General features: G+C 42.2%; 1 protein-coding gene across 1 annotated transcript in view; it reads left to right on the forward strand.

The window, feature by feature from the left end:
- The window catches only part of LOC132782155 (mitotic spindle assembly checkpoint protein MAD1), a 788,899-nt gene that overhangs the window by 165,968 nt on the left and 604,599 nt on the right, over window positions 1-18,332 (forward strand). The window contains exon 11 of the mRNA XM_067461825.1: window positions 11,024-11,168. Within this exon, the coding sequence (XP_067317926.1) occupies window positions 11,024-11,168 (145 nt within the window). The remainder of the gene's footprint in view (window positions 1-11,023; window positions 11,169-18,332) is intronic.

Raw genomic sequence — 18,332 nt, forward strand, 5'->3', positions numbered from 1 at the left:
ACATTCTCTGAAACAAGAAAGGGATATTCGTAATAATGCCATTTGCTGCAGATGGCTATTCTGCATCCCTGTTTGGTGTTTCTGTTAATTAAGGCTGAGATTAGGCACTGAGACGTCTGCCTTCAGATAAATAGGACCCTTGGCATCGTTCTCAAGGCCCTCTTTACATAATGCTATCACTTTCCCATAATAATTGTACCTGTTATGCAAATGTTATGTATGCTCCACATGTGCTTTTTTGTCTTAACATTGTGCGTGCTGTACCTGTGTGCTGGGGACAAGTCTGATTCAGAAGAAGGGCTATTTCAATATACTATCTATTCCGTGTGTCCAAAATGTGCTTATACTGCCAGCTGTCCCATGTCTGTACCGTTTTAAGGCCATGCATTTGATATAAATCTGCTCCCATCTGTTACTCCCTGGTTTCATACATTCACACGAAATTCTTCTTTGGCCTCACTTGCTCTTTTCATGGTCTTCGTCCAGTATGGACAGTTTATACCTGAATTCATGTTGTACCCCAATAATCATTTTAGTAGAACATGTTTGGGTTGCTGTGAGTTTTCCAGGCTGTATGGCCATGTTCCAGAAGCATTCTCCCCTGATGTTTTGCCCACATCTATGGTAGGCATCCTCAGAGGTTGTGAGGTCTGTTGGAAACTAGGCAAGTGGAGTTTATATATATATCTTTGTCTGTGAGGCAGGCATGAATGTTGCAGTTGGCCAGCTTGATTAGCTTTGAATGGCCTTGTAGCTTCAAGGCCTGGCTGCTTCCTGCCTAGGAGAATTCCAACAGACCTCACTACCTCTGAGGATGCTTGCCATAGATGCAGGCGAAACGTCAGGAGAAATGCCCCTAGAACATGGCCATATAGCCCGAAAAAACCCACAAGAACTTAGTAATTCTTTGTTAGCTGGCCCTGATTGTTTCCTGTCTGGAATTCCCCTGTTTTCTGAGTGATGCTCTTTGTTTACAGTCCTTATTTTAGAGTTTTTAAATACTGGTAGCCAGATTTGGTTCATTTTCATGATTTCCTCCTTTCTGTTGAAATTTTCCACGTCATGGTGGATTTCAATGGCATCTCTGTGTAGTCTGACATGGTGGTTGTTAGAATGCTCCAGCATTTTTAAAATCAGGATAGTAAATACAGACAGGAAACAATCAGCCTCAGCTAACACCTCCCAACAAAGGATTCCTCCACTCAGGAAGCAGCCAGGCTTTGCAGCAGCAAGGCTATTCAGTGCTAATCAAGCTGGTCAATTGCAACATTCACACTTGCCTCAAGAATTCTTTCTTCCACCCTGGACATTCCAAGGATATATAAACCTCACTTGCCTAGTTTCCAACAGACATCACAACCTCTGAGGATGCCTGCCATAGATGTGAGTGAAACATCAGGAAAGAATCTTATGGAACATGGTCATGCAGCCTGGAAAACTCACAGCAACCCAGTGATTCCAACAATAAAGCCTTCGACAACACATAGAACATGTTTGTTTTTTTATTCTCTATCTACTTTTACCATATCTGTCAGTTGCTCGCTTGAAAAATACCTATTTTTGAGTAGACTTGCTTTTCTAAAGGAAAAGCTATTAAAATGCACCTTATAGCTTCTTATTCACTGTCTCCCTCATTGTTCTTAGAATGGCTGAGGACATTCTGGAAAGTGGAGTCTTATCATTAAGATTATATTAGAGTAGCCCAAAGAAAGGACGAGTGCAGCATTAAAAGCTGCTGGGAATACAAAGATCCGGCTGCTTCCTTCAATGGACGCGGGCCAGTGAGAAACAGTAACAGATTGATAAACACAAAAGTGGGCTTTTCTCTCTGAGACTGAGAGAGAATATGTACTTTGATCTGGCAAAGATTTCTGAAAATGCCACTCCTTTCTGAGTTCAGTTCCACCATTGGAGGTGAGGTTTAATTTTTTATGAGTTTTGAGAAATGAAAGGGCAGGACTGAACAATGTCTTGGCTTCAAAAGAGCCAGAAGTTTATCCAACATACCAGGCTGAGTTACTCAAAGTGTGGCAAAAAATGGAAATGGATATGCTGCAGTGACCTCTCATGGCTAGGTGCCCTCCATTGACTTTGAACTACATCTGCTACAACCTGACTGTTGACCATGCTCACTGAACCTTTAAGTATCCATCGCATCTATCTGTCAGAATTGGTGTGTATGTTGGTTCGTTTGTACCACAAAGACTCCTCCATGACTTGATGGATCTAGACCAGTGGTTCTCAACCTGGGGTCCTGAGATGTTTTTGCCTACAACTCCCAGAAATCCCAGCCAATTTATCAGCTGTCAGGATTTCTGGGAAGTGAAAGCCAAAAACATCTGGGGAACCCAGGTTGAGAACCACTGATGTAGACCAAACATGGTATACTCCCCCTTCATCGTCCAACATTGCGTCCACAAAGAACCGTCCAGCGGAGCTGTTCTGAATGGTCAGAGGTTTGTTGACTCCTAACTCACAAGATGGGATCCCTGACTATTTGGCAACTTGCTGTGAAGCATTTGCTCGGTTCTTTGTGGACAATGTTGCTCTGATCCACTCCAACTTGGACACCATGTTAATGGCAGTCTCTGAAGATGTAACGCGAGTGCCTGCTTGTCCGGTTTTGATAGATCGTTTCAATTGGTGCAGCTCGATGATGGGGACAAGATACTTGGAGAAGCGAGAGCAACCACATGCATCATAGACCCCTTCTCATCCTGGCTGAGTGGGTGAACGTGGTGGTTAATGCCTCCTGACGGGAAGACAAGATTCCAGTGAGCCTAAAAGAGGCTATAGAATAATAGGATCATAGAATCAAAGAGTTGGAAGAGACCTCATGGGCCATCCAGTCCAACCCCATTCTGCCAAGAAGCAGGAATATTGCATTCAAATCACCCCTGACAGATGGCCATCCAGCCTCTGTTTAAAAGCTTCCAAAGAAGAGTCTCCACCACACTACAGGGCAGAGAGTTCCACTGTTGAACGGCTCTCACAGTCAGGAAGTTCTTCCTCGTGTTCAGATGGAATCTCCTCTCTTGTAGTTTGAAGCCATTGTTCCGCGTCCTAATCTCCAAGGAAGCAGAAAACAAGTTTGCTCCCTCCTCCCTGTGGCTTCCTCTCACATATTTATACACGGCTATCATATCTCCTCTCACCCTTCTCTTCTTCAAGCTAAACATGCCCAGCTCCTTAAAGCGCTCCTTATAAGGCTTGTTCTCCAGACCCTTGATCATTTGAGTCTCCCTCCTCTGGACACATTCCAGCTTGTCAATATCTCTCTTCAATTGTGGTGCCCAGAATTGGACACAATATTCAACAGCTATTATAAAACTGCTGCTGAAAAAACCATCACTGGACCCCACTCAATTGAACAACTTTCAGCCAGTTTACAATCTCCCCTTTTTGGGCAAAGTCATGGAATGTGTGATAACTACACAATTCTAGGTGTTCTTGGAAGACATGGATTATCTGGATCTGGCACAGTCATGGAAATGAAACAGCCTTGGTTGCCTTTGTGGATGATCTATATAGGGAACTGGACAGGGGGAGTGTGTCCCTGTTGGTTCTCCTGGACCTCTTAGTGGCCTTCGATACCATAGGCCACATTATTGATCAGGAATGCCTCGCGGGAATGGGACTTGGAGGTACTGTTGTACAGCGGCTCAGGTCCTTCAAGCAGGACCGTTCCCAGAAGGTGTTGCTAGGGGGACAACTGCTCTGCCCCACAGCCTTTATCTTTCCCGCAGGGCTCAATATTGTCCCCCATGTTGTTTAACATCTACATGAAGCCATTGAGAGAGATCATCTGAAGTTTTGGAGTTGGGTGTCGTCTGTACGCAGATGACGTTCAACTCTACTACTTCTTTCTACTCACTGCTAAGGAGACTGTTCAGGTCCTGCTTGGCTGCTGTGATGGTGTGGATGAGGGCAAACAAATTGAAACTGAACCCAGACAAGACAGAGGTCCTCCTGGTCAGCTGCAAGGCTGAGCCTGGAACTCCTGGTCTCGGCAATGGCCAAGGGGAGATTTTGCACAATTAAAGCCTGTGCATCAGTTACATCCATACCTTGGGAAGTCTGACTTGGCCACAGTAATCCATGCTCTACTTACATCCCAAATAGACTACTGCAATTTGCTCCAAATGGAGTTGCCTTTGAAGACTGTTCGGAAGCTCCAAATGGTCCATCGAGCGTCAGCCAGATTACTCACCACAGCGGGGTACAGGGATCCCACAACCCCCTTGTTATGCCAGCTCCACTGGCTGCCAGTCTGCTACCGAGCACAATTCAAAATGCTGGCTTTAGCCTATACAGCCCCAAACGGTTCTGGCCCAGTTTACCTGTCTAAACGTATCTCCCTCTATGAACCATCTCAGGGATTAACATCGTTTGGTGAGGCCCTGCTCTTGGTCCCGCCTCCTTTGCAGGCGCGACTGGTGGGGACAAGAGACAGGGCCTTCTCAGTGGTGGCCCCTTGTCTGTGGAATTCCCTCCCCAACAACCTGAAGGAAACTTCAGGTTGTTACTATCTTTAATACTTTTATTCTGAATTCTTATTTGAAGCAACAGTTTACTTAATTTTGTATTCTTTTTTATTCCAATGTCCTGGATTTATTAGACTTCAATATGTGGAAGTATAAAAACACATTATTTATGAAAAGTTTTTTGAAAAACATTATTTATGAAAAATTTGATCAGTGCTCTCGGCCTTCAGAAAAAAAGCAAAAACATGGCTGTGTAACCAAGGATTTGCGTAGTAACCAGGACAAGAAACAGAGACGGATTATGTGCAATTGTTATTTGATACTGGAACGGTCTGGACCATGCTTTTGGCTCATGTGATTTTAATGTTTATAGGTTTTTAATGCTTTGTTTTAATGTTCAATTGTAGTTACGTTTTATCATTTAATGGATAGTTTTATGTTACTGATGTTTTATATCAGGTTTTCATGTTTTGTGAGGCATTGAATTTTGCCGTGAATATGTTGGAAACCACTTTGAGTCCCCCCGGGGGTAAGAAAACCAGTATATAAATGAAGTAAGTAAGTAAATAAATAAAATTAAAATAATTGAAGCGTTTGCACTATGTAAACCTCAGCCTTTTAGTGCCCAGAACAGAGGGAAAGAAAAGCAACGAAGGGGATAGGCTGTTGTAAAGGAAGAAGCCCGAAACACAGGAGCTGCACCTAGTTCCCCAATCTAACCTTGGGTCTTGAAGTCTTGCGGTCTGGAGTGGAAAAGAGGAAAGTGGGTACAGCTGGGCAACACAGCGCCAAATTGGTCGCACCTGGAAGAGTGTGAGGGACTGAAAGGTGGTGCAAACAGCCATAACTTCATCGCAACTGGGTTTTGAGATACTATTTGCTGCTTGGAGCAATTCAAGAGACTTGAAGGAGTAGAAGGAGAACCAGGTTTACTGCCTTTCATTAAGTTCTGCTAAATGGGAAGGTGCTTTAGATATTTAATGTAAAGATATAAAGCTGTTGCAAACATTTTTATGCACTATGCTTCAGTGTTTGCACACTGGGATTCTTAATGGAGGGATGGAGATGGTAATTCTGATTTTGCCAATTTAGATTATAGTAAAGGCAGTCAATAATGCGTAACATGTTCTGGGGGTACTGTGTGTTGTTTAGCAGCTAAGACTTGTAAACTGAAACACTTCCAGTTCAAATCTTAGCTGGCATTAACTCATGTGGGTCCTCCTAATTTATAGGATTTAAAGACGAACAATTGCACTTATTGAAACAATGCATGCCAAGTGTATTGAGTGTACTAAAACTCTATCCAAATTAAAATAGAAAAATCAACACAATATCTGAAAAACAACAGTAAAATATCAGTTGTATAAGGGAAGGGGGAAGTACCTTCTGTGATTTCTAGCAGAACCCCTGTATACTCGGTTGCTGTAAGTTTTCTGGGCTGTCTGGCCATGTTCCAGAAGCATTCTCTCCTGAAGTTTCACCCCCATCTATGTCAGGAATCCCCAGAGCTTGTCTGTTCAAAACTCTACAAGTGAGGTTTATATATCTGTGCAATAATGTCCAGGGTGGGAGAAAGAACCCTTGTCTGTTTGAGGCAAGTGTGAATGTTGCAATGGATTAGTATTGAATGGCCTTGTAGCTTGAAAGCCTGGCTGCTTACTACCTTGGGGAATCCTTTGTTAGGAGGTGTTAGCTAGCCCTGATTCTTTCCTGTTTGAAATTCCCCTGTTTTCTGAGTGTTGCTCTTTGTTTAGTCTAAGTATATGTGAGATGCTGGGGTTATGAATCCTTTTGCAGGTCATTGAGTAGTAAGCCATTCCTTGGAATAAACTTTCTGGATAGAGATTAGAATGCCTCACTTAATCAACAGAGTTTGGATTTTAAATTAAAAATAAGCAACTATTAGTTTGAATTGCTTCTATCCCCAACCTCTCCAAAATATCACAAAAAGAAGAAAAATAATTGGTAATCATTATTTATTTATATTTATTTACTATATTTGTATAACGCCCTTCTCAGCCCTCAGGTGACTCAGGGTGGTTTACAGAGGCAACAATTTGATGCCCAAAAACATCATAAAACATTTAAAACATTAATACATAGTAGAAAACCAAACAAAAGTAATAGAAACATAAGCCATTTGCATCTCCTAAGTAAAAACATTATCCATTTCATCGTCCAGTCGTTCCAATAATGGTTGATATGGGTAGTTTTATATCCCATGATCAAAAAGGCATAGGGATCCTCAAGTGTACGATGGTCCTTAAGAAAGTCCTTCTTTAATTCTTACAAAAGTTAATATTATTTATTTATTTATTTACTATATTTGTATGCCGCTTTTCTCAGCCCTTGGGCGACTCAAAGCGGTTAACAATAGCAAAATTCAATGCAATAACATAAAACAGTTAAAACAGTAGCATATTAAAACAATCCATTATATATCAATAAACATCTCATTAGCATCTCGTAATTAGAATCAGGATTCAGTTTCATCATCCAATTGTTCCATATTCCTTTATTCTTTACACTGCCTATTCAAATGCCTGCTCGAACAACCAGGTTTTCACTTTCCTCCGCAAAGATAACAAGGAGGGGACCCATCTAATATCTGTAGGAAGGGTGTTCCACAGCCTAGGGGCCACCACTGAGAAGGCCCTGTCTCTCGTCCCTGCCAGATGTACTTGTGACGCAGGCAGGCCCGAGAGCAGTGCCTCCCCAGACGATCTTAATTATTGGTTGGCATTTCCTACCTTTTGTGCTTGTTTGCTTATTTGCCCTTCCATTCTGAAACAACAACAACACTTTATTTGTATTCTGGCCTATCTCCCTGAAGAGACTTATTGCAGATTCCAGCACATATACAGGCAAACATTCAATGCCTTTGAAACACAGATTGAAGCACAAATACACAGACAAAGGCAAAAGCTTCCCCTTTCATTTCCGAATCTGAAAGCGGTGCTCATCTCTGGCTCTGGGGAAGGTGCTCATCTCCATATCCAAGCCGAGAAGCCTGTGTTGTCCATAGACACCTCCTGGTCACGTAGCCGACATGACTTCGTGGGGTGCCCAATTACCTTTCTGCCAGAACAGTACCTATTGCTCTACTCACATTTGCATGCTTTTGACCTGCTAGGTTGACAGGAGTTGAGACTGACAGCGGGAACTTGCTCAGTCCTGCAGATTTGAACTGCCAACCTTTAGGATTGCAAACTCAGGCTCAATGGTTTAATCCGTTGCATCTTTTATCTATTGACTGCCTTTTCAGAACCAGAATCCATTAATTCCAGTTAAATTTAAAATCCTAGGCATCAGTTCTTTCAGCTGCCATATATTTAAAAGCAATAATAAATAGGACAACCTTGAACTTTTCAGGATGAAAGGAGAGCCTGGTGCTTTAACTCTGTTGTGATTCACAGCCAGTCAGTTCTGCCTCATCATATAAGATGATCCTGTTCCCAAGTAGAATGAAAATTCACCGCAATCCTCATTTTCGTGTTTAGCTACAATAATGCACCTTTTCTCCGCAGCGGTATCATCTACAGTTAGTCTGTCCGAGAATGGTCATGCATAAAATTGGGTTCTTTCATCTGCCTTCTGAAATCTTAGCGGTCAAACTTCGGAATGAAAAAGAAAAACCATTCCTTCCTTTTGAGAATCCGCATGATTGAAATTTCTGGCTCTCGTAATTGTTTTAACAGAAGATGTACATGGCACTCTATGGCAAAGGTTTCATTCTCTATGTAACTAATTAATTAAAACAGGAAAAAAGGACAGGGGCACAGTGATGTTCTGGTTATTAAATTAGCCATTTTTCCACAGCCGATTCATAGCCTTCGTGATTAACTTTCCCACCTGAATATGACAATGGAAGAAATCTTATTTTACACTCTGACTATTAAATTGGTACATGAATAGTGTTGAATTGAACTGGAACTTGCAGATACCATTTCAAATCATTGACTTATGTAATATCAAACTCCGTAGTCGATAGCAGTTGGATAAGGATTTGGCTGTGGTCATTATTTTTAAGGTTTTGCCCTGGGAACCAAAAAATATGCTTTAGAATTTCGTTCAGGCGTGGGCGAACTTCGGCCCTCCAGATGTTTTGGACTTCAACTCCCACAATTCCTAACAGCCGGTAGGCTGTTAGGAATTGTGGGAGTTGAAGTCCAAAATATCTGGAGGGCTGAAATTGGCCCATTCCTGGTTTAAACCCATTCCTGGTTTAAATTTGATTATCTGCACCCCTTCAGCTGCATTTGGGACTCAAAATGGCTCAAGAATCCCTAAAGCAAAGGTTGCATGATACTGCCCTTTGAGAGCTTAGAACTCACTCATATTCACTATGCTTACCCAGAGTTCTAAATTTACCATACTGGGAGCCATTTAAGACATATAATCATAGAATCCTAGAGTTGGAAGAGACCTTGTGGGCCATCCAGTCCAACCCCATTCTGCTAAGAAGCAGGAACATTGCATTCAAAGCACCCCTGACAGATGACCATCCACCTCTGTTTAAAAGCCTTCAAAGAAGGAGCCTCCACCACACTCTGGGGCAGAGAGTTCCACTGCTGAACAGCTCTCTCTCACAGTCAGGAAGTTCTTCCTAATGTTGAGGTGGTATCTCCTTTCTTGTAGTTTGAAGCCATTGTTCCATTGTGTCCCAGTCTCCAGGGCAGCAGAAAACAAGCCTGCTCACTCCTCCCTATGACTTTCCCTCACATCTTGATCCATGGCCCTCGTCATGTCTCCTCTCACCTTCTCTTCTGCAGGCTAAACATGCTCAGCTCTTTAAGCACCTCCTCATAGGGCTTGTTCTCCAGACCCTTGATCATTTTGGTCACCCTCCTCTGGACACATTCCAGCTTGTTAACATCTCCCTCAATTGTGGTGCCCAGAATAGGACATAGTATTTCAGATGTAGTCTGACTAAGGCAGAAGAGAGGGGTAACATGACTTCCCTGGATCTAGACACTATACTCCACTTTATGCAGGCCAAAATCCCATTGGCTTTTTTTGCCGCCACATGACATTGTTGGCTCATGTTTAACTTGTTGTCCACTCAGGGGCAGCTCAACCCATTACGCAAAATAAGCATTTGCAGTATAGTTGATTTTGCCCAGGGGTGTTCTTGGGGGAAAATAGATCTTGACATATGTGAGTTGTAGTTACTGGGATGTATAGTTCACCTACAATCAAAGAGTATTCTGAACTCCACCAATGATGGAATTGAACCAAATATGGCACACAGAACTCCCACGACAAACAGAAAATATATATCAGTGATTGGTTTGGGGGGGGGGGGGGATACTGTTTGCTTACCATTGAAAATTACCTAGGGCCGCCTCTGTGTCCACGAGGACTCCAAGGTCTTTTTCACACGTGCTGCTCTTGAGCCAGGCATCCCCCATTCTGTATCTTTGCATTTCCTTTTTTCTGCCTGTGGAGTATCTTGCATTTGTCACCGTTGAACTTCATTTTGTTAGCTCAACAGTGACAAATACAAGATACTCCACATGAGAATACCTAAACAGTCTTACAGTCACTAAATATCTCAGACTCTTTACAAAGCGAGATTAAAGTATTTCCCTCAGAGGTGCTAACTGTCTGGAATTCCTTACTCCCAAAGACTATGTCTCTGTGACGGAAATGAATTAGAAACAATAGATCACATTTTATTGAAGTGCTACTACTACACAGTACAATGTAGCCAACTTTTATATCCAAACCTGTCTCGCATAGCCAGCCATTCCCCATATGCAGGGATTGTGAGATATCTTTTAGAGGACAAGTGCCACAGGATGACTCTCATAGAGGCAAAATTTCTCACAGTGGCAACAAGGTTGAGAAAGAAAACAACATCTAATAGGGGTATCACTTGAAACCATGTAGATTTATCTTGTAAAATGAACTTCTCCAGAGATAGGATAATTTAGAATGATGGTTGGTTTTACTGATGGGTCTGTGGACCATAATAAAATGTTGTTGCTGCTTTAAATCGGTTTATGCAGCTATACCTAGTTGTTATTATGATACCTGTTTTCTTTTGGTTTTTTATCATGAACATAACTCTGACCTATTTATAATATAGTGTAAATATGATTACATGGGTTGTTGAAGGTTTTTTCAGGCTATATGGCCATGTTCTGGAGGCATTCTCTCCTGATGTTTCGCCTGCATCTATGGCAAGAATCCTCAGAGGTTGTAAGCTTGCCATAGATGCAGCCGAAACGTCAAGAGAGAATGCCTCTAGAACATGGCCATATAGCCTGAAAAAAATCTACAACAACCCAGTGATTCCAGCCATCAAAGCCTTCAACAATAATATGATTACATGTTTTTGTTTTCATCTTTGGTCTTGTATCAAACTCCAGTTATGGTAAGTGTTGTAGGGTATGACTTCATTATCTCCAGTACATTTACTGGACTTTCCATGGTTACAGGAAACCATGAATCGTGAACCCTTTCAAAATGAATGACTTTTAGTAGAACCATGTCATTGACACTTACTGAACATTTGATCACTTTGTATTATTTAGTGCCAGGCTTTTGGAGAAAGCACGGAAGCAGCTCCAGGAGGAATTACTGAAGGTTCAGAACCAGTTTCTGGAGGAGAAGAAAAAACGTGAGCAGCATGAAGCCATGGTCAAGTGCTTGCAGAGGCGTGAGCATCTCCTCATCATGGTAGGTCTCTTGGATTCAACGATTTTGTCTAGATGTTCCTTCACTGAGAAGTCGTTCCTCATAGCGACATGCAGCTTCCTCTTTTTCTTTTCATCTACTCACATGAACCAGTGCTGGAGTTCTTGTGGCACATGCTTTGAGTCAAATTAATTAAAGTTGTTGATGATGAGGACCTGTATTCACATGGGTAGAGAATCTTCAGCCTAATAACTTGGCTGCTTAAGTATTATTTATTCACAGTATTTATACCCCATCCTTCTCAGCCTGAAGGGGACTCAGAGTGGCTTACAAAACACACATACAGCAAACATTCAATGCTGATTATACAGTTAACAAAGAGAGACAACATAACAGAGGCAAAGGCAGTTTTCCCCATTTTATTTCTGGCATCTTGAAAGCTGTGCTCGACTCCAGCCATTGGAGGGTGCTGTTGCTCCATTTTCAATGCCGAGGAGCTTTCCTCCAATAAGAGTCCTAAAATGAGCCTTTATTACCTCTTAGCTAAAACTGGTACCTATTTATCTACTCGTATTTCTGCTTTTGACCTGCTAGGTGAGCAGGTGAGCTGTGGCTAATGGCGGGTGCTCACCCTGACCCAGGATCAAACTGCCGAACTTTTGATCTGTGTGCTGAGCCCGGCCCCATAACATGATGTGTGCTGAGACTGCTGTGCTGAGCCCGGCCCCATAACATATTGAGTTTTGGGACTCCTCAGATGCAACAGTACATACACAGGGTGTTTCAAAATGTTGAACCAAGGTTCAAAGCAGTATAAAATAACAATGTAATAACATGTTGCAATCACACAAAAAAGTTCCAAATCATTTATGAATTATCAAGGTTTACTAACCTGTTTGAGCCAGAAAAAACAAGTCAGCAAATGGAGAATATCTCATTCAGTTTTAAGTTGCAGGGTTGCGAATGACTGAGGCAAGGATCTGTCTATTCAGTGATAATGGCAGTTATTTTTGGAAAATGGAAATCTCCATAACCTTTTGGAGATTTTATGATTTTTATGACCTTGTTAGAAGTTACAACCTTTGGAAAAATGATGCCATAACCTTCTGGGAAAATGGCATTCATGCAAAGCATTCAGGTTTCTCAGCTTTTAAACTGATGTACCTAGATATGTCTTTGAACTGTTAGGGACAAAGATATGCCAATGCACAAAACACACACATATGTAGCAAAGTTTCAGAAGTGTTCTAAAAATCTACTCTGCCATAAAATTTCTTGCCTTTAAATCATGCTCTCAGGAGACAAAAATAAGCAGACTTCTGTAAAAGTAACACAGTTGGTTTACTCACAAACCATGTATTCAGCATACAGGTACTTTGCATATCAATCTAGTTACAAATAAGATTTGAAGTAGTTTCTCTTTGTAGATTGCACAGGGCATCTTTATTATAATCAACAGTACTTAATCTAAAGCATCTGTCTGTTCTGAGAGTCTAATAGAGTCTCTGTCTAGTGTGAAAGTCCAATGGAGTCTGTACAGCCTGAGAATCTGAGACATCTGTTCCTACTGAAGTCTCTAAGCATACTAGTTCTAAAATGGAGTCTGAGGTCAGAACAATCCCAGTCTGCAACCCCTCCCACAACAAAGAGTTAATGTAAAATTGCATACCAATACACACATATACAATACAGTAAGCAAACTGCATTATATAGATAACAAATAACTAGTGGATTCTTGAGAAGGTTGCTATTTCCAATAATTATGATGATGATGTTAATTTTAGTACAATTCAGAACTAAAAAAAACCCCCAAAATTTAAAATAGAATTAAATATTAATAGTTTTTAAAACACACAGTTAAAATCCTTAAAACTGTGTAAGTGGATTTTTAAACTCTATACTCCATCTCTTCAAGTGGTAAGAAATTCATTCATGGGTGATTTGATTTAAACTCAGGTCCATCTTTTGGGAGCATCCTGTATTAAGGTTTGATGTAGATTGACCATTGCACTCCATGGGATTTTTCAGGGAAAGGCAAGTCTCACAGTGCAGAGCCTACACCAGTTCCGAATATTTGTGGCCTTCCAGACTTAGCCACATAGATGTTGAGTGTAAGCTGGCAATGTGTCCAGAGGAGGGAGACTCAAATGATCAAGGGTCTGGAGAACAAGCCCTATGAGGAGTCATGAGGAGAGAAGTCTGAGAGGAGTCATGAGGAGGGCCATGTATAAATATGTGAGGGGAAGTCATAGGGAGGAGGGAGCAGGCTTGTTTTCTGCTGCCCTGGAGACTAGGACGTGGATCATTGGCTTCAAACTACAGGAAAGGAGATTCCATCTGAAGTTTAGGAAGAACTTCCTGACTGTAAGGAGAACTGTTCAGCAGTGGAACTCTCTGTCCCAGAGTGTGGTGGAGGCTCCTTCTTTGGAGGGTTTTAAACAGACTATTGTATGACTCCCCTTGTTGCCCACTAGCATCTTTAACTTCGTTGATAGTGGTAGTCTGGTCTAATGTTGGAAGAACTCCCTTCAAAAATTTGTAATTTTCACTCCATGTTCAGACGTGTCTCTTTTTGTAAGATTTCCTTATGTAGCTCAGGAGACTCCATCTGAACATTAGGAAGAACTCCCTGACTGTAAGAGCTGTTCAGCAGTGGAACTCTCTGCCCCAGAGTGTGGTGGAGGCTCCTTCTTTGGAGGCTTTTAAGCAGAGGTAGGATGGCCATCTGTCGGGGGTGCTTTGAATGTGATTTTCTCAATTCTTGGCAGAATGGGGTTGCACTGGATGGCTCACAAGATCTCTTCCAACTCTGATTCTGTGATCTAGAGCAGTGGTTCTCAACCTTCCTAATGCCAGGACCCCTCAATACAGTTCCTCATGTTGTGGTGACCCCGAACCATAACATTATTAAATATCTGATATGCAGGGTGTACTTTCATTCACTGGACCAAATTTGGCAAAAATCCCCGATACGCCCAAATTTGAATACTGGTGGGGTTGGGGGGGGGGGAGGGGGATTGATTTTGTCATTTGGGAGTTGTAGTTGCTGGGATCTATAGTTCACCTACAATTAAAGAGCATTCTGAGCTCCATCATGATGGAATCGAACCAGTCTTAGCACACAGAACTCCCTTAACTAACACAAAATACTGGAGGGGTTTGGTGGGCATTGACCTTGAGTTTTGGAGTTGTAGTTCACTTACGTCTAGAGAGCACTGAGGACTCAAACAATGATGGATCAGGATCAGGATCAAACTTAGCACGAACACTCAAATGTGAACAGTGGTGTTTGGAGAAAATAAACCTTGACATTTGGGAGTTGTAGTTGCCGGAATTTATAGTTCACCTACAATCAAAGAGCATTGTGAACCCCACCAATGATACGTAGAATTGGGCCAAACTTCCCACACAGAACCCCCCATGACCAACCAAAATGACTGTTTGCTGGTGGTCTTTGGCGACCCCTCTGACACCCCATCGCGACCCCCACAGCGGTCCCGACCCCCAGGTTGAGAAACGCTGATCTAGAGGTTAAATCTTGGGTGAAATATGTGCAGTATTTTGAGCCCTCTGTAACTCTGTGAGCCATTGCTTGACCCAATGCTTTTCAAGGCTCCTTTGCTTCAGAAAACTGCCTCTTGTTTAGTCAATTTGCCCATAATCCATAGGTGGATTCAAGATGTGGCTGCTTAATGTAAATCGAGGGCACTGAATCATAGAATAATAGAATCAAAGAGTTGGAAGAGACCTCATGGGCCATCCAGTCCAACCCCATTCTGCCAAGAAGCAGGAATATTGCATTCAAATCACCCCTGACAGATGGCCATCCAGCCTCTGCTTAAAAACTTCCAAAGAAGGAGCCTCCACCACACTCCGGGGCAGAGAGTTCCACTGCTGAACGGCTCTCACAGTCAGGAAGTTCTTCCTAATGTTCACTGAATCTTTTTGAAGCTCTCGTATATCTCTGAAGCTGTAGCTGTAACAGTAGAGTTTGAAAGCACCTGTCTCTGTGGACCCGTTTCCATTGCGAGCCACCCTTTCCCGCTTGTTTTCTTTGCAGTCCCACTTAAAATGCCCATTGTGCAATTGCTCCGTGAGTTGATTTTGCTGTTGCAACTGATTTGTATGGTGGAAAACTGAGACAAGTGTGTAAATACTTCACTTGGCAAAATTTGCCCATAACCCTAGGACGGAGGACTCCATTTTAATTAAAAGGAAATGATGGTGTAATTTAATATTAAATTGAGCAAATATATTACCTGTTAAAAATAATAACTTTGCTCTGAAAGCTTTATAACCCAGGCTGTTATTTAATGATCTAATTAGTAGCTTCCACGGTAAACACTGTTGCAGTAAGTATCATTGGAAAGGGGAAAAGGGAGGGGAAGGCAAGGCAGCTCTTGATGCCCCCCAGGCTCCTCCAGAGTAATGGATTTGTGTATATTCTGAACACAGAAAGGCCTTGGGAGACGTCGTTTTTTTTTTCTGAGACAGTTATGAGAAGCATTTAAGAGCTCTTCTTTCCCCCACAAAATGTCCTGCTAAGCCAGTGTTTGTCAACCTTAATACAATTCCTCATGTTGTGGTGACTCCCAACCATAAATTTATTTTTGTTGCTACTTCACAACTGTAATTTTGCTACTGTTATGAATCGTAATGTAAATATCTGATATGCAGGATGTATTTTCATTCACTGGACCAAATTTGGCACAAATGAGGAGCGGCTTAAGGAGCTGGGCATGTTTAGCCTGAAGAAGAGAAGGCTGAGAGGGGATATGATAGCCATGTATAAATATGTGAGAGGAAGCCACAGGGAGGAGGGAGCAAGCTTGTTTTCTGCTTCCCTGGAGACTACGACGCAATGGAACAATGGCTTCAAACTACAAGAGAGGAGATTCCATCTGAACATGAGGAAGAACTTCCTGACTGTGAGAGCCATTCAGCAGTGGAACTCTCTGCCCCTGAGTGTGGTGGAGGCTCCTTCTTTGGAAGCTTTTAAACAGAGGCTGGATGGCCATCTGTCGTGGGTGATTTAAATGCAATATTCCTGCTTCTTGGCAGAATGGGGTTGGACTGGATGGCCCATGAGGTCTCTTCCAACTCTTTGATTCTATGATTCTATGAAATACACAATACGTCCAAATTTGAATAATGGTGAGGTTGGGAAAGGCATTGATTTAGTCATTTAGGATTTGTAGTTGCTGGGATTTGTAGTTCACCTACAATCACAGAGCATTCTGAACTCCATCAATGATTGAATGGAACCAAACGTGGCACACAGAACTCCCATGATCAACAGGAAATATTGGAAGGGTTTGGTGGGCATTGACCTTGAGTTTTGGAGTTGTAGTTCATCTACATCCGCAGAGCACTGTGGACTCAAGCAATGATGACTTTAGACCAAACTTGGAATGAATACTCAATATGCCCAAACGTGAACACTGTTGGAGTTTGGGGAAAATAGACCTTGACATTTGGGAATTGCAGTTACTGGGATTTATATTTCTCCTACAATTAAAGAGCATTCTGAAGTCCACCAACAATTGAATTGAGTCAAAATTGGCATACAGAACTCCCATGACCAACAGAAAATACTGGAAAGGTTTAGTGGGTATTGCCCCTGACTTTTGGAGTTGTAGTTCACCTACATCCAGAGAGCACTGTGTACTCAAGCAATGATGGATCTGGGCCAAACTTGGCAATATTCCCAAATGTGAACACTGGTGGAGTTTGGGGAAAATAGACCTTGACATTTGGGAGTTGTAGTTGCTGGGATTTATAGTTCATCTACAATCAAAGAGCATTCTGAACACTACGAATGATAGAATTGTGTCAAACTTCCTACCTAAGCCCCGTGACCAGTAGAATATACCTTGTTGTCTGATGGCCTTTGGCGACCCCTCTGACACCCCCTCGTGACCCCCACCAGGGGTCCCAACCCCCAGATTGGGAAATGTTGTGCTAAGCCATTCTGCCTTTTTGGCAGAGCAAGTTTAAGATAAAATGCAGAATGCCTTTGAATCCCAAGTTTCTGTAGGACAGCAAGATGGAATCTCCTTTCAAACTACAAGAGAGGAGATTCCATCTGAACATTAGGAAGAACTTCTTGACTGTGAGAGCCATTCAGCAGTGGAACTCTCTGCCCCAGAGTGTGGTGGGGGCTCCTTCATTGGAAACTTTTAAACAGAGGCTGGATGGCCATCTGTCAGGGGTGCTTTGAATGCAATTTTCCTGCTTCTTGGCAGGGGGTTGGACTGGATGGCCCATGAGGTCTCTTCCAACTCTATGATTCTATGATTAATAGGATAAGGCTTCCTTTGTGTTTTTCATGTGTTGCATGCGGGCCTCTTATAGCGATCTACTCTTTGGGGAAAACATTCCTGGACATGGATAGACCTTTGGCATGACCCGATTCAGCAGGGCAGCCATTGTGTTTGGAGGAGCTTGAGATACCCCAGTGCTAGCACCTTGTAATGATTCTTAAAAGGGCAGTTCCTTTTCTCTTTGTGAATGTGGATGAAGGAAGGACTTGAAATGTCACCGCTGTGTGTTTATTATGCACTGCTTAAAAAGAGGCTATTTTCCTTTTGGCTCTTCTGACATTTAAGCATTCAAAAACCCAATAATTGCATATTGCAGAGCTTTGCTCTCATGGCTCCTCCATCTCAGCTTGGAGTACCTTTGATTTCCAAACTCTTTGGGTCATACAGAAATATCTCACAATTAGGAACATAATGCTTCACTGCTTTAGATGAGAAAGCCATATTGGACAGCACTCGGCCAACAAATGGGGTTCCACTGAGATTTCTGGCAAACTCGTAAATAATGGGGTCCCCTTAGCTCCATGTTGGGCTCCCAAAAATTGGCAACAGTAAAAGATCTCTGAATGCTATCCATTTAGACAAATAGCTTAGCAACAATGTGCATTGTTTATTGTATTGATTTATTATTTATCATAAATAAATAATTGAGGGTACAGTTATAATATATTTAAAAACACAAACTAAGTTAAAAACTTGCCATTATGCTAGATTTTCTTTGACCCGAAGCTGGCCACTTGGAGCGCCTCTGATGTCACTGTGAGAAGGTCCTCCATTGTGCATGTGGCACATTGTAGTCAGAAGTCTGCGGTTTGCACTTCTCCACACTCACATGTTGTGGACTCCAATGTGTAGCCCCATTTCTTAAGGTTGGCTCTGTACCTCG

This window comes from Anolis sagrei, chromosome Y, assembly GCF_037176765.1.
Source record: "Anolis sagrei isolate rAnoSag1 chromosome Y, rAnoSag1.mat, whole genome shotgun sequence".
Classification (NCBI taxonomy): Eukaryota; Metazoa; Chordata; class Lepidosauria; order Squamata; family Dactyloidae; genus Anolis; species Anolis sagrei.